This window comes from Aedes albopictus, chromosome 1, assembly GCF_035046485.1.
Source record: "Aedes albopictus strain Foshan chromosome 1, AalbF5, whole genome shotgun sequence".
Classification (NCBI taxonomy): domain Eukaryota; kingdom Metazoa; phylum Arthropoda; class Insecta; order Diptera; family Culicidae; genus Aedes; species Aedes albopictus.
Window position 1 is genome coordinate 247,842,823 of NC_085136.1, and position 24,697 is coordinate 247,867,519.

At 44.1% G+C, this 24,697-nt stretch overlaps 1 protein-coding gene and 1 long non-coding RNA gene across 2 annotated transcripts; both read left to right on the forward strand.

Annotated features, from left to right (window-relative positions):
* The first annotated feature begins 807 nt into the window (after nucleotides 1-807).
* Nucleotides 808-2,143, forward strand: LOC115256944 (uncharacterized). The gene is made up of 2 exons (XR_003892873.2): nucleotides 808-1,098; nucleotides 1,216-2,143. It is a non-coding gene; the product is annotated as an uncharacterized LOC115256944 (long non-coding RNA).
* A 7,020-nt stretch (nucleotides 2,144-9,163) lies between these two features.
* LOC134291470 (uncharacterized) lies at nucleotides 9,164-12,290 on the forward strand. The gene is made up of 2 exons (XM_062859232.1): nucleotides 9,164-10,951; nucleotides 12,078-12,290. Exons 1-2 carry the CDS (start codon nucleotides 9,164-9,166, stop codon nucleotides 12,288-12,290), a joined length of 2,001 nt encoding a protein of 666 aa, XP_062715216.1.
* Nucleotides 12,291-24,697: the final 12,407 nt, after the last annotated feature.

Sequence of the window (24,697 nt, forward strand, 5' to 3'; positions counted from 1 at the left end):
GCGTCTTAAGTATGAAATTATGTGTGGATCAGACATTTTTCATCAAAGCAATCAGAGCGTTTTACAAAATGATTGGTGTTCGTTCAACTAGCAACGCTGCAACCTGTCAACTGTTGTTGCCAGTTTTTCAAAGACACTTACTTTTGCAGACCATTACAAAGAGAGCTTCTTTGAACAATCGATTTTTTTTGGTGAGTTCAAAAATCTATCATCACTCCTCATCAATTGGTCACATACATGCACATTTCGCCACAAAAGAAGACTCAAAGTGCAACGGCAAAACAGACGGTCATAAATAAAAATTAACTTTTACTCTTCCCTTCCCCCCAACCCCCTTCCCATTTTCATGTAACCTCCCACCGCAGGCAATCATTACTGCGGGCGGCGTTCATCGAAAACGACAACAACTACGACGTAGTGGTACCACGAACGAAGTCCCCGAAAGCCAGACGCGTCGCAACCCGAATGCAGTCATCGGAGTGTGTGCATGACCAAGGCCAAGCCATTTTTTCGGATGTCTGGTTCGGGTTTCCTTCCCCTTCGTTGGGGTCCTCCGCCACCCGATCACAACGCTTTCCAACCAGTTGCAGCAGGCGCGTCGTCGCGTTCCGGCGACTGCTTCGTTCTTGATCAATTTTCGTGTTTCGTTTCGTAAAAAAAATCATTCTGCGAGTTCTTTCTTGTTGAGTAAGGTTAGGGATGGACGGCAGCGGTGGCGGCGCGAGTTGGCTCATTTCTGATTCTTCTTTTTAATGCCATTCATTCTCATTTCCATTGCTTGTTTTGGGTAGCAGAGAGAGCGAGTGTGTTCTGTTCTGGTGTGTGAATTTATAGTTTTGAGCCGAAGTTCTGTGTTCTGTACTTTTTTCGGATGGGGCCTACTCGGTTAGAGTTTGCGAGCGAAAGAAAGAGAAAACGCAAGTGCGTTGTTCGTTTCGCTTCGGTTTCTTTTTTCCTTGTATAGTTTTCGGTCTACAATGCAATTGCGTTTTAAAGTGCAATTTCGGTTCAGTTGGGTTGCGAAGCAGAACCAAATAACGTGACACGATAAAAGACAAGGCCTGGCGTAGGGCGGGGAGCAAGAACCAACCACAAATTGTATGTAATTATTTTCGGCATTCTTGATGGTTCTGCTGAGTTGGTCGGAGACATGTTACTCGTCTGCGGCTGAGTCCGATCCGGCCAATGTTTAGTTACTTTCTTGATTCTTTCCAGGGTTGCATGCTGAAGACTCGTCATTGGAAATGATCAGACAGAGCGAAACCGAGAGACTAGTGTTCTGAAACGAATTGGTTTCGGTACAGCTCAGTATGCGAACTATATGGAACATAATTCAAATTGCAGTTCAATCAAGTCTATGATATGAGCGATTTTTTTTTCGAGACAACATGAAAAGCGTTTAATTGGATGAGAAAAATATTGAACATCAAATCTGTTGTATTTTTTAGTTCAAGGAAATTTAAGAATTGTGACAATGGTGGCTTAATGTAGCCGGATCTTGTTAACTGATTGTCAAGGAGTGCTTTAGTTACTACCCAAAGTAAAGATGAAACTTCTGAATGCTTTGGTATTCTTCAAAATTGTTCCCTTCTTATTTCCAGAAATATGTAAGACCTCGAATGTGGAAGGTATACGGATGTTGAGCATCTGAGTACCCCTCACAGTAATTTCTCGCTTATCGCGTTAATGCAGGACTTTGGAGAGGCGAACTTCTTTTCCCGTAAAACTCGTGGAATTTAAAACTAAGCTCAATTTAGGCTGATTAGACAAATAATCAAAAACCGGTTGGTAACGGTAGTGGCTAGGTTCATCCCTTCGCAACAAGTGGGCTAGCTATCACTCTTTTAAGGAGATCGGAAATAGTAGCAGGCAACTGCGCATGAAGTGCCAGTGGAGGGAATCACATTTCCTTCTTGACTAGCATGTCGAGAGAGAAAATAGATGGAGCGTGGTTAATGTGGTTCATCAATAAGAACAGAGATCTGCCATGAAGATGGCTGCGCAGAAGCTTAACTCCATCATTGTCTCTGCATACTCAAAATCGAACATCAATTAGGATCTCAAATAGGCTCTGAAGAGACTTCTTCAACCAATGATGGCGGCTGTAACAAAAAACTGTTCCGTAGTTTGGTGCTTCTGTAAACTCGACTGGAAAAAAACTTTAATTTAGAACAATCCAATTCAATAAACTGAAATCGACTTACAAATTAGTTTCTAAACTATCCGATTGATCCAATCAGCCTTCCTGTATCGGTTTATGAAGCAGTTGTGAAGTTTAATACCTAGCTATGTACACAATTGTCAATTTAGCTGTATTTCATTGACTATTTACTCTGTACTCACTACCCCGTACTAATTTAGTTTATAATTTAGCGTTTAGGGACACTTTGGACAATAACTATAGGTTTTAAACTGCAATTTTAAGAATGATTAGATACATGTTCAAGTGTTGTTTGTGTATTGCATGATCATAGATTAAGTAGCTAAATAAGTGCACAATTAACATTCCACATACCTTGAACTTACTGAAACTAACTACTAAGAATTCGTGTAATTTTGTTCAATAATTATTATAATATAAGATTGCATAGAAACGAATAATATTAAGATTAGGCTTCTTCATTAGCAGTACAACTTCACGTGATATCGATTCGCTTTTTGTTATCGTCGGCTGTTATCACTTCGGCATGCTACCTACAAGTCATCGTTGACGTTGACATTGAAAAGACATGTGTTAATGCGGCGCAGATCCAAAGGGCCTATCGCTTGTAATCCGCAACACCCAGACCCGTAATGCCTTACCTTTGAACGGCCTTACCTAGGGCCTTACCATCATGCAGAACATCCAATAAGGCTACTTTGATTGCTAGTCTCTGATACACTGTTGCAGCAGCTGTCTGGACATCAACCCTTCTGACCTGACCATCACTCGATGTGTAGACCTTTTCGACAGGGGCTGTTCATAAACCACGTAGACCAAATTTTGGTCATCTCAGACCCCCCCCTCCCCCCTCGTAGACTTTCGTCCATACAAAAATTTTGAAATTTGTATGGAGCGTAGACTTCGGTCAGAGCCCCCCCTCCCCCCAAAAAGTCTACGTGGTTTATGAATGGTCCCACACGACCTCGTAGCCATCCGTTACGAACTGCTTCGTCTACGATGACGACCGGATCGTCCGGATCGACCGGAGGTCTGGAGCGGGCGGGCATCGTTGAACCACTTGGTCCGACGCGCTATAGTTGGTAGATAGCCCTGAATCCACCGCTTCCAAAACTGGTTTAGAAGTTATTGCATAAATTTCCAATTTACTCTCAAGTTGACTTCTTCGGCTATGTGTATTCTTGACGAAGTGTTTCCCGCCACTAAAACTCATCAGCAGGAAGTTTTAGGGAGAAATCGCTTCTTCTGTTGAGTCTTCCAACGGCACAAGTGTTAGAGGATGGGAGTTAACAATCATCTCTGATTCGGTTAAAAAGGTCATCAACTCCTCGTCATGTGCTTGTGGTGTAGACATTTGAACGCATCCATGATTAAGCGTACATTTCGCTCCCACAGAGCACCCATGTGGGGAGCGGAGGCCGGCTTGAACACCCACTCGATTTCAGCATTGGTGAACGTACTGGCCAGTTCCCGATTAATAAATTTGATCTCATCGGCAATCTCGAGAGCAGCTCCCCGGAAATTGGTACCATTGTCACTAAAAATCTGTTGCGGTGCTCCTCTCCGGGATATGAAACGATGAATCGCCAGTCTACACGACTCAGTTTACAACGTGTGGACTACTTCAACATGTACAGCTCGTACGGTTAAACATGTAAATAGTGCCATCCACCGTTTTTCATTGCACCGCCGGCGATTCACAATCAACGGTCCGAAATAATCCAAGCCAATAAACGTAAACGGGCGAACAAAAGGTGTTACTCGAGGATGTGGTAGGTTAGCCACCCTCGTTTCGGCTGGTTTTGCTCGGTAGACTTTGCACCAAATACATTGCTTCATGACCTTTCACTTCAAACCGAATCATGGGTATGTAATACCGTTGGCACAGCTCGTTGACAACAGTATCGGCGTTCGCGTATCTGAAGCGTTGATGGTATTCAAGGATCAGCAGTTACTGACGTGATGACCCCGAGGAACTACCACCGGGTTTTGGAACTCTGCCGAGTAATACAGCGAAACTTCGTTGATCCTACTACGCATCCACAACACACCTTAATCGTCAAGAAATGATGACAGCTTTCTGATAAACTGTTCTTTTTCAGTGGCTTGCGTTAGTAACCGGGAATCTCAGCATTCTTGCACAGGATGGAGATCACTTCGGGATATTCTGCGCTTTGTATAACTCGCCATAAGCTTGCCTTTGCTTCTACGTAGTCTCGCTGTTCCAAAACTGCAATTCTACTTCCAGTCATTTCTCGGTTCGGAGTTCGGCAACGATGGACGTAGTGATGCAAGTAGCTCAGATTTTCACAAGATCCTTCCAACGTGAGTATTTCTCAAAGTCGACAGTTGATTTGCAAACTGCCGCGTGGTGTTGAACAGCTTGAATCTCTTCCTGAGGTTCCGCGTATTTGGCAGGTTGACGTGGCCATTCCTTTTCCGCTCGATGAAGAAATGCTGGACCCGTGAACCACGGACTTTCTGGGTCAAAACAGAGACCGCTTCCCCACTTGGTACCCTTGTCGGCGACATTGAGGTTTGTTGGGACGTAGTGCCATTCAACGAAACTTGTTTCAGACTGTACCTCAGCAACCCGAAAAGCAACGAATTGCCGGAACTTCCGAGTAGCCGCCCTCAACCAAGCGAGAACTGTCGTTGAATCAGTCGACATAGGTATAACGTTTCTGGACTGGTATGGAGTGATTCTCCTGGATGCTCCTTAGAAGTCTCACTCCAATCACCGCAGCGCACAATTCGTTTCGTGGAACTGATTGAGGTTTTAGAGGTGTAATCTTTTTTTTTTAATTTCTTTGTATTTGTGAATTTTTACTTAATGCTAATTCTTCACACAGAGGTGTAACCTTCGTCTTCGCGGATAATAGGGTACAGCGTGGTGAGCCTTCGTCAGTAATCCTTAAGTACGCTGCAGCACAGTATGCCATTAGGCTGGCATCAATGAAGATATGGAGTTCGAGAGAATCGTACCTGTCCGGGTTGTAATTTGGGAAATAACACCGTGGAATACGAACTTGTCTCAGACGCGGATCCAATCGAACCTATCGCTGCCAGTTCTCAAAAACATCTGACGTCACAGGATCGTCCTAACTAACACCGGTTCTCCAAACATCTTGAGTCATGATTTTTCCGTGCCCTGTATACGTAGCTACCATCCCGATGGGGTCAAAATGGCTCATTACGACCCGGAGAACTTGTCTTTTTGCGGGGACGATGCTTCCGGATAATAACCAGGGAGTGAAATTATCGATCACGATCGCGATAGTAGAAAACTCTCCCACACGCATTATCGGCGAAAAAAGACGTGCGATAAATTCAGACCCGGGTTTCTCCCGAGAATGTGTTTTCGCTCGTTCCGCAGCGCCGAAAATCGATTATCATCAACAAAGAAAAGTTGACTGGTTTGCTTTCTGCTCTTTGTTCGCCTTTCCGTAGTCCCGTCGTCACCGGCTGTAGCATTTATATATAAAATTTCTGTCCTCTCTCGAGCAGCTTGTGTGGTCGAGTGGTGCGCACTCATACACATTTTTGTGGAGGGTCTAGGTTCGAATCCCGTTAGCGGCAAATTTTTGTATTTGCCTTCTGATAATTATCGCGATAACTTTGCAGGCGATAAAGTTGGATAACGAAAATGAAAAGAGCGATTTCCAGTTTTCGGCTATCTTTGATCGGGGACAAACAGCAACGACCGATAAACATTTCTCATAGGAAAAGTAAAAACAGAAAAAATCGGTTGCTCGAAAAACGCCGTTTTTCGTCTCAATTTGCTGATAATTTCATTCCCTGATAATAACGGATGAAGATCTTCACGGAACTGGGTTTCAAATTCGAACATGTCATCCTTGCGTCCCAATAAGAATCTTTGGGCTTGGTGATCGCTTTCCTTGATCAGCAGTTGGTGAAACATTTGGCGGACATCGCCAACTGCAACGTACTGTCGTTGACGGAATCCACAGATGACCTTGAGCAGTAGGGTTAGAAGATCTAGCCTGGTGAGGTATTGTTTGGACCCCTGATATGGTGTAATCTGGTCCACCGTTGACACCGGAAATGCGCAACTTGACTTGCCTAGATGACGGTTCCTTCCGGTAACGCTCCCTGTCCACTGGATGCATAGATGGACATTCGATCCATCGTCCAGGAATGCGAAGGTTGAGACGGACTGCCATTGCTGGATAGGGTGACAGGAATCATCTTGAATAACACGCCAGTTTGGCGAGAACAGTGAGCTGAGATAATTCCTGATGGGTCTAAGCGTTGTTTGGTTTGGTATTCGCAGGATGGAGCAGTCTATGATGAGGTTCCTTACATCCGTTAGTTTCACAGATTTGCTTCGATCTGCACGGCCACTTTCCGTGACTTCCCAGGCAACGTTGGCATAGTTCAAGCTGATCGACGAGACGTTTCCTTTCCTCCATACCGAAGCCAATGAATTTATCGCAGGTACGGAGCTTAGGGTCACTTTTGTTACACGCAGGCCACGGTTTAGGGACATACGATTTGGATTTTGGTTGATATTCCTTTTTCGGGTTCGCACTTCTCTTCTTCTCCACGGTGTGCCCGTTAAGGACAGACTTGTTAGCAGACGCGCCAACTTAGTCAAATTATTGGGGGGGCAAAGCCTGGTTTTTCTGATTTTTTGTATGGGAAAATCGAAAAATCGCCAAATATTGGGGGGGCAAAACCATGCTTGCCCACCCTAAGTTGGCGCCTATGCTTGTTAGAATCCCAAAATGGCCGCCACAATGGCCGACTTTGGCACCTACTCACGATTTGGGCTTCGTGGCCGAGCGGTTAGCGGCGTCAGCCGTTTAGGTGTCTCGCAAGCCTCGGAGTGTGGGTTCGATTCCCGCTCCAGTCGGGGAAAACTTTTCGTCAAAACGAAAAATTCTCCACTGGGCCACTGGATGTTATATGTGTTGTCCGTTGTCAAATGTAAGTAATGTTCAGTCTGTAGAGGCCGCAAGTTCGAAGACGGTGTAATTGTCCTTTTTTTTTAATTTCGAGGGCACAAATCTCTTCGTAAAGAAAACCAGCGCAACTGAGCTTCTTATTTTAAGCTTTTTACAAGTGAGCAAGAACAGAATAACAATGCACTGTTGTTTGAGGCTTGCTTCTTGAGATTTGTGCATCTGTAGTTCTGATGCACTGTTGAAGCAGGATTTCAAGACGTTTGTCCTCAACGAACCCACCTATCTCTGTCTTACTTATTTGGTTCTCGTCCGAATGGGAAACGAAGAGGCATTTTGGTTCACTGTTGGAGGAAAAGGCTGACCAGTTTGTTGACCACACGGCTGGAACTGCTGATGGATTTGGTGCTGCATCCTAGGTAGCTGAGCATCTGTTCCTTCTGTACGAGCTTGAACTCCACTGCGCACACAGGCAGAAACGTGGCTTCCCAAAGGATTCGAGCCCGGTAGCACTGGCTGCTTCGGACCTGACGGTACGGTCGGTGGAAGCTGCCGGTTAGGTTGATACAGCGGGTGTTGTTACTGCTGTTCTTGATGGACGATGTTGCGAAGCGGTACTGAAGACGACTGCTCAGAAGGATGGATAGTTGTGCAGTTTGTCGTTATCCTCGGTGGTTCGCTGTTAGCTTCTGACACGACGGGTGCGATGACTCACGGCAAATTACTTGGTGGGAGGGTCGATGCGACCTGGCCAACGTTGGGGTGCACAAATGGAACATGATCTAGAGATGGATGCGGCTGAGCTGATACCGCTTGTTGTTCTGGTACCTCCAGAACTACGTTCCCGGTGGGAACAATAGGTGTCGATGTTGACGCTCCTGCGTAATGAGATTTACACGTCATGTAAACACAATTTACTTTACAGTTGCACTAACGTAAGAACTACACGACACACACAATACGCGACGCGACACAAGACAACACTTATCGTTCTTACAATCGTCAAGAAAAGATTTAAAAAATTACCTTTTGTCGACCGGTTTCGGGAGAGATCTAGCCCATCTTCAGGACAATGTCCGACTGACTGCGGTATGTTCGTACGTTGTTCGTATACGTCCAAAAGAAGAGAAATTTACTCTATCGTCAAGTCTGCTAGGTCGAAGAGACACGATGCGATGGGAGGGTCATCCTCATTCATCAATTGCTTTTTCGACCCTGTGATGAACATGGACTCCCATGCATTCAAATGCGAAGATTTGTTGACACATTTGAGCAGTTTCGCTTCTTCCCAGTTGATGTTGTGATTACTGCTCGCTGTATGAACTGCCACGCTGGATTCGTTTTGTTTGTTTGTGTCAACGGCATTCTTATGTTCCCTGATTCTGGTTTTGAATTTCCGGCGTGTCTGACCTATGTAGACAGCTGGACAGTCCCTGCACGGAATTTCATAAATTCCTGACTGCTCATCCGGGGGAACCTTATCCTTCAGATTACATAGTAGTTCACGTAACGTGTTGGCGCTTTTGTGCACTACTTGCAATCCATGTCGTTGAAGCTTCGATTTTATTGGGTTGGTTACTTTAGGGTAGAACGGTAGGCTAATCCTTTTTGTTTGTCCTGCTATTGGCTCCAGCGTTGTTATGTTCTGACGGTGTTTTTTGCGTTTGTGTTTTTGTAGAATTTTGTCTACGAAAGTTCTATTGTATCCATTGACCTCGGCTGCAGCGTAAATTCGATTTTGTTCATCCTTGAATTCTACGCTATCCAACGGTACATTGTAGAGCCGGTGAGCCATAGAATGGAAGGCGGCTTGCTTTTGGGCACCAAAGTGGTTGGAATCGGATGTTATGTACCGATCTGTGCTAGTTGGTTTGCGATAAATCCCAAATTTCAAAAGGTAATTTTTTAAATCTTTTCTTGACGATTGTAAGAACGATAAGTGTTGTCTTGTGTCGCGTCGCGTATTGTGTGTGTCGTGTAGTTCTTACGTTAGTGCAACTGTAAAGTAAATTGTGAAATGCAGGCTACAACCTCAGAGTGCTTTCGCCTTTATGGCCGATTGATTGCGAAGAAGAGAATGTTGCAATTACACATCCAGTTCCTCACCCGCTGTAAAAGAAAGGGTCTGATACCGAACTTCATCCATATGAAGCCATCCACCAACAGTGAAGCAAGTAAAAGAGCTACCAATAGTGCCAAGAAGATCTGGTTAGTTGAAGAAATTAGGTGGAAACATAAGAAATTGTCCGAAGTCGAAGAGCAGTTATATCCACTCCATTTGCAATTGCTGCAAAAAGTGGAATTTCATACTGTAACCGAGTGTATCCCGCGAAGATGTGATGAAGAGAAGAAAGAATGCTGGCAAGCGGCGTTGTGGAGTGTTACCCACAATCTAGAAAAACGAGTGCGCGATACGAAGTTACGACACCGCCAAAAGCTACGATCTCTCGAAAACACACAGGCACCCATGAAAACGAAAAGTGCACCGCGAACGATAGACAATTTCGTAGTGAACCTCTCTTCCATCCAATTTACGAAAGCAGAGCTAGATTTGCTCAACAAAGGGTTAAATTTTGCTATCTCCCCCCGGTGTGCCCCCCTTGCCGATATCGTGAGCAATATCGAAAGTGCCATTCAGTTCGAGAATCACGCGTATAAAGCAGCCACCCGTCACAGTGTTAAGGAATGCATAGTGAGAGCGGCGAGCAAAAAGGAGAACAAAAATCGCGCCAACTTCGATACGTGGTGCACAATCCGTCTGTTGAAATCTCGTGATGTGATATACTCTCGTGCCGATAAGGGGAACGCGGTAGTGATTATGGATAAAGAAGATTACGACTCGCGCGTTCGCGACATGATCAGTGCCGGTCCGTATGAAGAGTTTACTTTCAAAAACGGAAAGCCGAAAGATCCTCTTAACAGAATGGTTGAGGAAGTGAATCATGTCCGGAAGAAGGTAGCTAACTTGATGGGCGAAGACAGGTTGGAAAGAAAGTTCCATGTTCCAAACCCGACGGTGGCATCCCTGTATTGCCTACCAAAGATTCATAAGAATCCGGTAGGTATGCGCCCGATCTCGTCCAACATCCGTACCCCTACCGAAAAAATGGCAGCGTGGCTAGTGGAAGAAATGAGAAAATACCCTGTGAAGCATGGAAAAGGTGTTAAAAACTCGGTGGATTTGGTTGAGCAGCTAGAGGGGTTCAAATTGCGACGAGGTGAAATTCTGGTATCGTTCGATGTCGCCGCTCTATTTCCGAGCGTACCAGCCACTGAAGCTCTGCAAAGCCTGCGCCGACACTTGGAACGGTGCCGAGTGCCGCTAAACCACATCGAGGCTTATCTCTCTGTTGCCAAGGTCTGTATGAACCAAAATTTTTTCAACTTCCGGGGAAAATACTACAAACAGACCTTTGGCCTGAGCATGGGTAGTAAGCTCTCTCCACTTCTGGCCGATTTGTTTATGAGCGATCTAGAAAATGAAGCCCAAAAACAGAAGCTTTTTCCTCGAGTGTGGTGGCGCTACGTAGACGATGTTTTCGCCCCGGTGAAGGAACGGTACGTAGACCAGACACTTAGCATGCTAAATTCACAACATGAAACGATCAAATTCACGGTTGAGAAGGAAGTAGACGGGAAGTTGCCATTCTTGGATCTGATGATTAGCAGAAACGAGGATAACTCTCTGAAATTTGGGATTTATCGCAAACCAACTAGCACAGATCGGTACATAACATCCGATTCCAACCACTTTGGTGCCCAAAAGCAAGCCGCCTTCCATTCTATGGCTCACCGGCTCTACAATGTACCGTTGGATAGCGTAGAATTCAAGGATGAACAAAATCGAATTTACGCTGCAGCCGAGGTCAATGGATACAATAGAACTTTCGTAGACAAAATTCTACAAAAACACAAACGCAAAAAACACCGTCAGAACATAACAACGCTGGAGCCAATAGCAGGACAAACAAAAAGGATTAGCCTACCGTTCTACCCTAAAGTAACCAACCCAATAAAATCGAAGCTTCAACGACATGGATTGCAAGTAGTGCACAAAAGCGCCAACACGTTACGTGAACTACTATGTAATCTGAAGGATAAGGTTCCCCCGGATGAGCAGTCAGGAATTTATGAAATTCCGTGCAGGGACTGTCCAGCTGTCTACATAGGTCAGACACGCCGGAAATTCAAAACCAGAATCAGGGAACATAAGAATGCCGTTGACACAAACAAACAAAACGAATCCAGCGTGGCAGTTCATACAGCGAGCAGTAATCACAACATCAACTGGGAAGAAGCGAAACTGCTCAAATGTGTCAACAAATCTTCGCATTTGAATGCATGGGAGTCCATGTTCATCACAGGGTCGAAAAAGCAATTGATGAATGAGGATGACCCTCCCATCGCATCGTGTCTCTTCGACCTAGCAGACTTGACGATAGAGTAAATTTCTCTTCTTTTGGACGTATACGAACAACGTACGAACATACCGCAGTCAGTCGGACATTGTCCTGAAGATGGGCTAGATCTCGCCCGAAACCGGTCGACAAAAGGTAATTTTTTAAATCTTTTCTTGACGATTGTAAGAACGATAAGTGTTGTCTTGTGTCGCGTCGCGTATTGTGTGTGACGTCATGTAAACTTCATTTTAGTCATGTTAATTTGTGTTATATGTCATGAAGATACTCAGAGTCATGCTGAATTACATGACATATAATGGAAGTTTACATGATATTTTATGACCTTTACATGATATGTCATATAAACTTCTGTGAAATCCCACGCTCCAATCATGTGCATTATGTGTCACAGAAATTTACACTATCTTTTCGATCTGTGTGGTTGATGATCCACCGTCTTCGCTGGAGTATCTACCGATTGGTTGATCCACGTTCTTACCTCGCTTCTGTAGCTGTGGCGGCTCCTTGCACTGTGTCGGCTTCTAAAACTAGAAATGCTACCTCTAAGCTCCCTTTCCGACTGAATTTCAGCCTCCAGCTGATGCTTCTCGGCTAGAAAAGCTCGCTCGCTCAGCTTACTGCAGTAGGAGGCGATCGTCCAACGCCTTAGATTCTTTTAGTTGCCTCAACCGCAAACGGGCATTCGAGCTTCCGGAGCTGACCGAAATCGCTGAGCTGTTAGTGCCGTCGTCCCGGCTGGAGCAATATCCACAATGCCATGGCTTGTTGCAGATAGAGGCTTGAACTCCCGCACAAGTGTAGTGGAACCAAGTTCCACAAATATCGCATGCAACCATATCGTCGGCATCACGTATATGACATCCCTATTCCCACCCAATAGGATTGTTTGCAGTCAACATCAATTGGATTCCCACATTAACAATGCATTTGAGTTCCCTAAACATTGGTACAAGATGTGGGAATCGAAAACGTGACGTCATCTCACCCTGGTGGTCGGCATGGTCCGGTAGATTGTATACCTTGCAGTTGTTGACAGACTGGATCGCTGCACTGCTCTTCACTGGCTGGAACCTGATTTGATGCAGTAATTTTCGAGGATGTTAAAAAACAGCTTCGCAGTACGGTTTATTCCGCTATCCAGGTAGATCGAATTCTGATTCCAGTAACAGATTCTGAGGTTAGGTACGTCATGTTTTTATCTAGATCGCTAATCAAAGTATACGGGGTCTTCTTCTGTAAGTGTTATCCGGCTCCGCTGTGGCGACCATGCTCACAGGGCGAAGGCCGGTGGTAATAGCGGGTGACTTTAATGCCTGGGCCGTGGAATGAGGAAGCCGCTTCACGAACCAGCGGGGTCAGATCCTGATAGAGACATTGGCCATATTAGATGTCGATCTGGCTAATGTCGGTACCAAAAGTACCTTTAGTCGAAACAGTGCGGAGTCGATTATAGACGTGACGTTTTGTAGTCCTGGCCTAACAAGTAGTTTGAACTGGAGAACAGATGATAGCTAAACTCACAGCGATCATCTGGTGATTCGCTGCAGTATCGACTACAACAACAGAAGGCAACGGGTAGAAGAAAAGGCGGCTAGGCCAAGGCCACGCCCTCGCAGGTGGAAGGCATCATACTTCGACGAAGGGAGGCGCACCACCGTGAGCGAAACTTACTTGGTTTAGACAGCGACGAGCTAGTAGCGGTGCTCTCGCGTGCGTGCGATTCGACCCTAGAAATGGAAGGCCACCGGCTTACTGGTGGACTCAAGCAATTACGGACCTGCGCCGCGCCTGCCTACGGGATAGGCGGCGGATGCAGTGAGCACGATCAGAAGAAGAACGGAACGAACGACGGGTGGTATTCGCCGCTGCAAAAGCCGCGCTGAAGACCGAGATAAGAGCAAGTAAAAAGGCCTGCTTTGAGGGTCTCTGTTAGAGTGTCAATGCGAATCCGTGGAGTGATGCCTACAAAATCGTCATGGCCAAGACGAGAGGTGCAATGGCTCCTACAGAACTATCTCCATAGATGTTGGATGGGATCATCGAAGGGTTTTTTCCGCGTCCTAGTTCTTGGCCTTCTTTCGTAGGACAGCCGGGGACTGGGGCTGGCGATGAGGAGAGGGTCACCGATGTGGAACTTGCGGGGATAGCGTCCCGTAGCGTAGGTAAGGCCCCAGGTCCGGACGGAGTTCCGAACCTGGCCTTAAAAGTAGCTATTGCAGTGGCTCCCGAGATGTTCAGGTCTGCTATGCAGAAATGCCTGGACGAGGGAGTTTTCCCAGAAGCTTGGAAGAGGCAGAGCCTGGTACTATTGCCAAAGGTGGGGAAACCACCCGGAGACCCGTCGGCATATAGACCAATATGCTTGATTGACACGGCGGGGAAGGTGCTCGAAAAGATCATCCTCAATAGAATGTTGAGGTTCACCGAGGGCGAAAATGGTCTTTCGAGTAACCAGTACGGCTTCCGGAAGGGGAGGTCCACCGTAGGTAGACGCTATCTAGTCGGTTACAAAAAACGCCGAGAAAGCACTCGAACCTTGTTAACAACCGGAAGTCGGAGCAGCAGACGGAGATCAGTGTAGGAGAGTGTACTATCCTGTCAAAGCGCTCCGTCAAACACTTGGGCGTGATGATCGACGATAAGCTTATCTTCGGTAGCCACGTTGATTATGCCTGTAAATGAGCCTCCACAGCTATTGCGACACTGTCCCGGATGATGTCCAATAGCTCTAGGGTGTACGCCAGTAAGCGCAAGCTTCTGGCTAGTGTTGCTACGTCCATACTTAGGTATGGCGGCCCGGCGTGGGGCACCGCGCTAAGTACTGAATGCTACCGACGGAAGCTGGAAAGTACCGACAGGCTTATGTGCCTGCGGGTTGCGAGCGCGTACCGTACCGTGTCACACGACGCTCTCTGCGTCATTACTGGTATGGTGCCTATCGGTGTCCTTATCAGTGAGGTCATAGAGTGTTTCGAAATGCGCGGCACAAGAGGCATACGCAGGACTGACAGGACGGCCTCCATGATCACATGGCAGCGCGCGTGGGACAGTTCCCCTAAAGAAAGGTGAACCCATAGCTTGATCTCGAGGGTAGATAGTTGGATTAACAGGCGCCATGGGGAAGCTACATTCCTCCTGACTCAGGTCCTTTCAGGTCATGGTTGCTTCCGACAGTATCTACATGGGCATGCGGGTGTGCTGGTTTAGATGAAACGGCGGATCTCGTTTTGTTTGTGTGCCCGCGTTTTCGCACATTGTGTGACCATATGCTTGCCACATGCGGAGAGGACACAATTCCGGACAATCTTGTCCAGAGGATGTGTAGAGATGAGTTTAGCTGGAACGCCGTTTCAACGGCTATCACCCATATCGTCTTGGAGCTACAGAGGAGGTGGCGCGTGGACTCAGAGAATGTCTATGTAGTTCAGATGCGGTACAAGAGGTGGTCCAGGGGTTCGGAGTCGGCTTCGTAGGTCATACCGGTGCCCTGCGATCGAGATCGACCCTTACAACGATTAATGCCTTCTTGGTGGATCCGGGGACGTAAGGTTTGGCGACCATGGGCATTTGTCAAGTGTAGAGGAGAGAGTAGTCCTGGCTTTAACATTTGTTGCAGAAGACGGCCTTAACCCCACACTACCAACAACTTTTAGATACAACTACACACTAGCAACAACTTTTAGATACAACTACAAGGTATGCATACACAACTTTTCGATAGCAAGCTACGGATCACAGAGAACAGCAAGTGAATGTTACTCTTTTCACGTGAGTGTTTCCGTCCCTGAGTAGTGAGTACCAATTGGTACAGGTAGAATTCGAACTCACGACTCCGTATCGCTATTCCGGTGCATTAGCCAACTTAACCACAGATCAAGTTAGAAAATAATAGCGGAAGAAACCGGAGGCATATAGGAGAACATGATTAACATGTATGATTTGAGATAATTGTGTACCAGCAGGACTCTGTAAAAGATTTTTGTATGAACATTAAGCAAGCACAATTTCTAGGAAAAATACGAAATATCCGGTCCATCAAAAGTTTCACTCTGTATGTACTGTTGTAAACTAACCGAAGAAGGAAGCAGTAAGCAATCATCCGTCACCGTGCTCGGTTCCATCATCCGGAGAAGACAGCGTATGTGTCTGTATCGTCACCACCATACGTCAGTCAGTCAATGCAATTTTTATCGCTCGCTCTGGCCTTTGCCCCTCACCATCGCGCCGTTCCGATACTGTGCGCGGTGCACAAGAGGCGGTGAAGCACGCGATTCAAAAACATCAACAACCAGATCCAAGGTCAGTGACAACGATATTTTTAGCAGCACTCGCCAAACCAGAGCTCCATCCAGCAGAGATGCACTTTTTCGTCTTCTTTCTTTCCAGCGGCGTTGGTCGATCGGTTCGGCGATGGTGTTGTGCTTGAATGGGTGCACTTGAGAGATGAGTTTTGCCATATTTTTTCTTGCTGTTGCCGAATACCCTTAACAGTGATGGAATCGATTGGGAGGGATTCAATGTTCGTGGAAGAATACTTCGAGTAGTTTGACAAAAACTCCAAGCAGAAACATTTTTGAATGGTGATGGATGATATGACATATCGTTATCAAATGGAAAATGTTGTTTTATAAATATAACATGTAATTTTGTTCTAGAAAAAAAACCGATGATAATCAGAAAATGATAACCTCTATCATAATTCAGTAAAACCATTCCATTCGGGCAGTGCAACCCCGTGTAGGTAAGTGCAAAAGTCGTTTTAATTATCCTCCATGATGGATGGGACGATGTTGGCCATGGCAAGTTCTCGTCGATCGAATAAAGATTATTTTGTCCACTTAATTCCCCGTTTGTGCATCCCGCCGCCTTGGATCCCCAGCCATGACTGGTGGTTCACCCGCAGTGCTGCCAGTGATCAAATTACGACGCGCTCCGGTCCCTCGTTCCATTCGTTCCATGGCCTACCTCAATTGCGCGTCTCCGAAATCGTCATCATCGGCCGGATGACGAGGGAACGGGCGGAGAGTCGCGCAGTACTAGGTAGTAGGCTCCCTTGATGACAGAGCAAGTATTAAAGTTTAATAGCCCCCTCGGTCTTGTTTTTCGCCAATCGGCCGACAGAGGCGCACACACAAAAAAAGAAGCTACTCCACGAACGCTGCCCGGCGAACGAACGGCGAGGGCAAAAATCCGGTATTAAATCGGTTAATGTACTGAATTATATCGTCCTGTCTGTCCCCATTATTGCCTTCGATGGTGGCGCTGGCGCTGGAGCTGGGTGGTGCACGTTCGTTAGCTTCAGCTGAGAAAGCCCCATTTGGAAGACACTTTTAGTGTTTTTGTGCTTTGGTGGTGGCACTTTTCAAATGCGCATCCATCCATTTTTTTTTTTTCGTTTGCTCGTTCGTTCGCTCATTCGCCGACAACGACAATGGCGCCCCATTTCGATTCAGTCACTCCAAACACTCCCATTATGTCTCCACCGTCGCGCCGTTTGTTACTCTGCTTCTGTCTAATCTCGAGGAGACGAAGGGAGGGCATTAAGTCAGAATTTCAGAAGAAGACTGCAATGATGATGATGAGCCATTTCGACCCGAATGCGGCTACCTCTAAAGCAAAGAGAATCCGATGATAATAGTCCAGAAAACCGCAGGAAGCCCCTAGATGATGATGATGGCAAATTGCGGTACCCAGAATGTCAAAATGGTGGGAAAATTTGAGACATTCCGAATGCCAGCCAGCGGTTGTTGCCCTAGGTTAAGGATTTCTTGGATTGTGATGCAGAACTAGGACACAGAATGTGGTGACCGAGAGAAGCTTAGCTTGTAAGATTTCGAGATATAACTTTGTATGTAGAATATTGAGCTTCTCGAGAATTCTTAGCATTTCGACAAGTTTATCTTTGACCTTTAGGTTGCGCGCCAGGGTACCTATAATGTGTTTTGGGAGCTTTGCGAAGATTTACTTGAATCCACACACCAGCGCACAATGTACGTGTCGATTGCCTATGCACCAAGTTTTTCACTAGTTACATAAATCACTTTTAATCAGAGGTTTGATAAAGTAAAAGCGTTGTTACCGTTGAAAATATCTTTGTTGTACATTATTTTCAGACATAAAGAAGATCCATGTCTTAGACAAAAATTGGATCCGAACCCTAAGAGAGATAGAGCTCTTGGCGCGAACCATTTTGACATTTGTTTATTTACATTTTGTTTGGCGCTTAACCCAGCGTATGGGCTGTCAGCGCACAAGTTGTTGGCCAGAAAGCGGATTTCAGAAAAGATTCGCAATATCATTATGCGATCAGTGAGCAAAGTCAGGATTAACAAGTGCGGCTTGGTCCGTCGGATTTGTGAATCTAAAGTTTGTATGCAATATTGCAAATGGGATTTCTAGATGTTTCACCTGAAGCAGCACGAAGAGTGAGTATGTGATTGCTGGCATGTATATATTGGAGCGATATGCCGAGGTTTTATGAAACTGTCAACAGAGCGCGGCACAGAACTCACACTGGACCGAATCTTCGTTTTTCTTGCGAGGTTGCGGCTTCAAATAAACACGCTCTCACTTGTAGTTATTGGACACAAACGCGGCTGCGTTGTGGATTGACAACTAAGCCGAAAGAGAGATGGTTCATGGAAAAAGGAATGTTCATGGTGTGGGCTAGGAATCAGGCAGAATCATTACCTGTTCTGTGACTTAGTTGGCTAAAGCACCGGTATAGCGAATACGGGGTCGTGGGTTCGAATCCCACCAGAACGCATTTTTTTCACAAATACATCTCTCTATTTGTCAATTAGCTACATTATGTGCCTACAAACCAAAAGTTTTTTGTATGGAAATAATGCCAGTAAAGGGCGACATTTCAACAAGATTATCCAGAATTCCATCAGAAGTTAACTCTGGGAGTCTTCCATGAGTTTCGTGTGAGCTTCTAAACCTTCTATAAGGCAGTGGCAACTATATTGCAACCTACTGTTTGTATTTTTTTCTGTTTTATAACAATTTATTTCAAACTTTTTTTTTGGTTCACGTAAAATTGGGATTACTAACAACGCTTGGTATTTCTTTGATACTAAACAAAGCTTTAACAACAATTTGGGAGCCATTTGTAGTCTCAAAAATGATTAAACTTGACTGCGAGAAGAAAATTAGCTCAAACTTATTGTAAAATTATAAATTTGGTAAATATTTAAAAAAAAAATGGTCAAATTATGGGTTGACATGAGCTGAACTACACAGTTTATATAAAGGATTTAACCCTTATCCACTCTAAAATCTGTTTTCCGGCTTTTTGTCGAAGTCAAAAGAAGAAAAGTACCCTAAACGGGCAGTGGCAAGAATATTGCCACCGGCGCTGGTGGCCTAAAAGGGCAGTGGCAACTATATTGCCACCTATATTTTTAAGAGTTTCTTTCAAACAAAAATTGTTTTGTACATGTTATCATGTATATAATCATTTCCATGATAGTATGCGTTGACAACTCTTCCAGTTTTCTCAGCCTTATAAAGGGTTAAGGAGGTTTTATCTAGGATTTCTCCAAGAGTTCCTTATTCCTTCAGAATTTTCTCCAGGACCCGAATAGAAAAATACAATTCACGGTATCGTTCATGTTATTCAATATTTATTCATGGAATGATAATTATACACTTGATAATAAGTAAGCAATTTGATTGGGGGTCGAAAAATTGAATTATTTATTATTTTTCGAGAACCATTGCACTAATAATAATTATACAGTAATAGTTTTAATGATACATTTTCCAATGCTCTCAGCGTTGGAACTTGGTCATAATAACCAGCATAGAAAAACCAACCGGAACAATTATGAATTGGACTTACACAGTTACATATACGTTCCACAATCACAAAAAAACGCGATCAAACTGCTTTTATCTAATCACCTGCGGTACACTACTTTTGTTATTTTTCTTCGCCACGGTACAAAACCAGGTTGCCGACTCCATGTCAGCATCTTCTGACGACTCCACCGCCTTCATTTTGTTACATAACTTCTTGGTCGTTTTTTTAATTATACACTGTCGTAGCACTTTGTCCATGGTAAATAATGAAAGTTTCGGAATAGCCACAGAACTTCCCCCACATCACTATTCCACTTTCATGTCTCCATAAGCACCTTCTTAACTTTTACGCCTTTCAGCCGACCGTCAGCACTAATACAAAATATGTAGTCCCGTGCGTAAACACCACTCCAGGAAAACTGCAGTAATCCCAACAATCACACAGTTCGATTCCCTTTTCTTTCCATCGAAGTGGAAAAAAAGTTTCAACGCAAGAGTACACAACGATGCGCGCAGTGGTACACACAGAGTTGACAGAATCATACAAGTGCCCGCAGGGGTGTGTTTTTTTTTCTTGTCGATAAAGCAGAGCTGGTAAAATATTTCCATTTTGCTTTTATTATTCTCTGTATCATAAAGTCGATGATAAAACGATTATAAAATAAATGGTTCTCCAAAATTTTTGTTCGAGAAAAAAGGCATTTTTGAACTGTAACCATACTTAACAACCCATACGGTCTATCTTTATAACTACGAGAATGATAACCGCTATCATCAATATGATTCATCGTATGGTTGATTTTTAATCCAGTTTATCTGGATTAGTAATCTGAAAATGATAACCTGTATGATTTTCGTATGATACCGTTTTATTCGGGAAGCTTCTTCCGGGAATCCTTCAATAGTTCCGGAATGCCTCCAGCAATAGGACAGATCGGTGAAGTACTAGATTTGTAGTAATGAGCTGAATTTTAGTATGGTGAGAAGGTCAATTCTCCGTTTCTGCAATAAAAAGGTGCAAAAAGCGTGGGTATTATGGTTCTTTGCCTAATTTGATGCTTTTTGAGCAAAACTTTGGGCAACAGAGCTGTTGTTTTCTCAATTTCTTGCAACATAAACAACATAGTTATCCAAAGTTTTGCTCAAACAGCATAAAATTAGGCAAGGAATCATAATACCCACGCTTTTTGCACCTTTTCATTGCAGAAACGGAGAATTGACCTTCTCACCATACTAAAATTCAGCTCATTACTACAAATCTAGTACCACACCGAACGTGCCCCATTCTTTCTGAGATTCCTGCATGAATTTCCTCCGAGATTCCTCCAGAAATTCGAAAAGAATTTCTGCAGGAGTTCATTCTGGGATTTTCTGAAAGTTCCTTCGGAAATCCCTTTAAGATGTTTTTTTTTCAAGATTGCTGGGAGTCCGAGTTTGATTCCATTGGGAGTTCCTTCTGTAAATCCTTTCGAGGTCCTCCAGAAATTTCTTTCTGAGTTTTCCAGGTATTTCATCCCAAAATGTTTATTACGAAAAAATAATTGAGCACTACAAATGCATATAAGCAATACGGCATCTTTTGTGGAGCAATACAAATGCGTAATAAAATGAAACATCACATATGGATATATACAACACAGAACATAAATTTTGCCCAGTTATCCCAGTTGATAGCAATTCCTGATGACAGGATGACAGGATTCATTGTCATTGGGCCATCAGTCTATCCGAAATTCATATTTTTCCTGGCTGTTTGCCTTTTGTTCGGAGCATTAGTTGCTTTCATAGTTTGAATTTTGTCTAGGAATTATCAATCATAAGGGGGCATCCTGATTCGAGTTTCATTACAAGACCTTTACGTTTTTATGTCCCTGTTAGGGAACGATTCCGTTATCTGGTAGTTGGTTTTTGCTCGAAATGACCTAAATATGAGACTGATGCGATCTCATGGCGCTCTATTACGTCAGAGCACTACAAATGTGAATTGAACATGGGACAAAATTAACAAGTTAAAATAGCACGTTTATCACAAAATCAAAACATGTAATATTCTTCCCCAAAACTCTTCTTGGAAATCCTTAGAAAGAATTTCTTCCTGAAATTTCCTTCTGGGGATTTTTCAAAGAGTTCTATCCGGGATTCTTTCCCTTTTAAGGATTCCTCCTTCTGAGATTCTGAGTATTTTTCCAGGAGTTCCCTAACGGGTTTTTTTTATTTCTCCAGGATCTTCTTCACTTCTTTCTTCTGCTCCAACCCGAACAGAAGAAAATAGCTGAAGGATACCAAACTCAGGTATGTAAAACCCAATACCTACAACCTGAATGAGGTATTATGAAGCCCTGCATAGAAGGTAAAATACCTAAAATAATAACTGGTGTATATTCTGTGCATAACATGTGAATAATGACCTCAGGTATGGCAATACCTTAATAATAAGAGGCGATTTATCCATACAAATAGTGATTTTTCCATAATGGAATAATACCTCAAGCAGTCCTCAACACCAAACTAATAACTCATCGAGGTATTTTATCAATCCCTAGATAATACCAAAATAAGTTATTTTCAATACCTGGGTAACCGACCAATATCTCGTCTTGGTATGATACCTGGCTTTGGTATGCTGCAGTTATGTGTCAGTTATTCATTCCTGCTCGGGAAGTGTTCTTTTATGGATTCGTCTTCTTCTGAATTTGCGCCAAGAGGTCTTTTTGACAGAAATTCCTGCAGAAATTTCTTTGTCGTTTCTTTCCGGAGTTCCTTCTGGAATTCCTTCAGGTGGCTTCTAATATTATTTGAAAAGTACCTTATAAGACTGCTCTAATATTCCTTTTTGGATATTTTCTCTTGATTCTAGTAATTCCTTCTGACATTCCTCTACAATTTCAATGTTGCACTAAACATCGTCTTCAGTATGTAATTGTAATTCCTCAGTAGGCACGATTTCCACTGATGATGCGCCTTTGTATTTCACAGCTAGCATTGTTATAAACCGTCAGTAAGGATCCAAGATAGATGAATTTCTCCGCCACCTCGAAGGTATCCCTGTCTATCGTGACATTACTACCTAGACGGACCCGGTCGTGCTCGGTTCCGCCTGCCATCATGTACTTTGTTTTGGAGGCATTCACCAACAGTCCCACCTTTGCTGCTTCGCGTTACAGGCGGGTGTACAGCTCTGCCACCGTTCCAAATATTCTGGCAATAATGTCCATGTCGTCCGCAAGGCACACAAATTGTACGGATTTTGTGAAAATCGATCCCCGGCTGTTGAGCCCAGCTCGTCGCATAACACCTTCCAAAGCGATGTTGAAGAGTAGGCATGAGAGTCCATCAACTTGTCGCAGTCCCCGGCCAGATTCGAAATCGAATGAACTGGATAGTTCACGCGAAAACCTTACACAGTTTTGCATACCGTTCATCGTTGCTTAAACCTTCATCCAGCCAACGTACATTTTCCACCTTCGTAAAAGCACAAAAATGGTCATTACTTTTTTGTTTTTCGATGGATTTTGATGAAATTTTCACAACTTCCCGAAAAACTCTTCTAGTTTTTGATGCCGGGGATATGGGTGCCTGGTCCACATGGTTCCGGAGTTATTCCGGATTGTCTTGGGGTACCAAAATTGGCCACATACTTTGCGCAAAGTATATCTCAAGATCCCGACGAGATAGAAGTATAGTGTCTTCGGCGAATTTGTTCAGCAGGTTAAGAACTAACTGGACACGGCGACTTTGGTTCGTGATTCGGCCGCTAGGCGGCGCCAGTGTCAAAAACGTTCAAACCCTCATATCTCAGAAACCTGATAAGATAGAATGATGCTGTCTTAGGCAAAATTCTTCAGCATGCTCAGAACTATCTGATAGTAAAGTCTTTGGTTTGGGATTTATCCGCTAGGTGGCGCCTTGTGTCTGAAAAATTCAAACACGTATATCTCGATACCCTAATGAGGTACAAGCATGCCGTTTTCAGCAAAGTTGATCAACAGGCTAAGAACTATCTGGCAATGGCGTCTTTGGTTCGAGAATCGTCCGCTAGGTGACGCCAGGGTGAAAAATGTTCAAACTTCTATATCTCAGAATCCTGATAAGATAGAATGATGCCGTCTTCAACAAAGTTCTTCAGCAAGCTAAAAACTGTCTGATAGTTGAGTCTTTGATTTGTGATTCATTCGTTAGGTGGCACCGTGTGTATAATATTTATACACGTGTGTCTCGTTACTGTTATAGGTTAAAAACATGGCGTATTCTGTAAAATTGTTCAGCGTGTTGAGAACTATCCGAAAATGGTGACGCTAGGGGACACTAGCAATAAAAACATTCAAACAATTTTATCTCAAAAATCGGAAAACTTCCAGCAAATTGTTCCGAAAGTTAAGGGGAAGTAAGACCTGGCGTCCTTGGTTCTGATATTATTCGATAGGATCCGTCTGATATTAAGAAAATACTTGTATGAACACCCTAATGAACAAGAAATATTACATTTCCAGCATAGTTGCTCAGCAAGCTAAGAACCATTTGGCAGGATAGTAGACGGTCGAGTACGATGGTACAAGAGGCAATACTCTAACACTGTCTTTGACCCCCTGCAGACAAGTTTTGTCACCCTACAATATTGCTTCTTTTGCTCCGTTTTTTCTTCCGGGAATGTCTCCGGGAATTTCTACAGGAACTCATCCGGGAATTTTTCCAGGAATTTCTCCGGGAAGTCCTCCAGGAATTTATCCAAGAATTCCACTGGGAATTCCCCAAGAACTTCCTCCAGCAATTTCTTCTGGAAATCTTTCGGGAGTTCCTCTAGGACATCCTCCAGAAGTTCCTCGGGGAAATCCTCTAGGAAATCCTCCAGAAATTCCTCCGGGGGTTCCTCCGGAAATTTCCCCAGGATTTCCTCTAGGACTCCCATCAGGACTCGGAAATTTCTGCAGGAATTCTCCAGGAATTCCTCCGGTTTTTGTTTTCCAAGATTTTCTCCGGAAATTTCACTGAGAATTTCCCCAAGAATTCGTTCATGAGTGCCTCCACGAACTCCTCCGGGAATTTTTTCAGGAAATCCTCCAGGATGTTATTTAGAAATTTCTCCAAGAATTTTTCTAGGAATTTTTCCAAGAATATATCCGGGAATTTTCTAAGGAAAACTTTCGGTTTTTTTTTTCAAGAAAATTCTCTGGGAATTTCTCCAGGAATCTCTTCCGGAAGTCTTCCGTGATTTTATTTTCTCACAAATCCCTCTGAGAATTTCTCCCAGAATTCCTCTAGGACTTCCTTTGCGAATACCTCCGGGAAATCATCCTGTAATTCCTCCGGCAATTTCTCCAGGAAATCCTCCAGGAATTCTTTTGGGAATTTCTTCTGCAAATCTTCCCGAAAATCCTCCAGGAATT

Coding starts and splice junctions, on each gene's coding strand:
- LOC134291470 (XM_062859232.1), top strand. CDS start 9,164: ATGTTGCAATTACACATCCAGTTCCTCACCCGCTGTAAAAGAAAGGGT. Junction 10,952..12,077: donor GAATTTACGCTGCAGCCGAG/GTCAATGGATAC, acceptor ACTGAATTTCAG/CCTCCAGCTGATGCTTCTCG.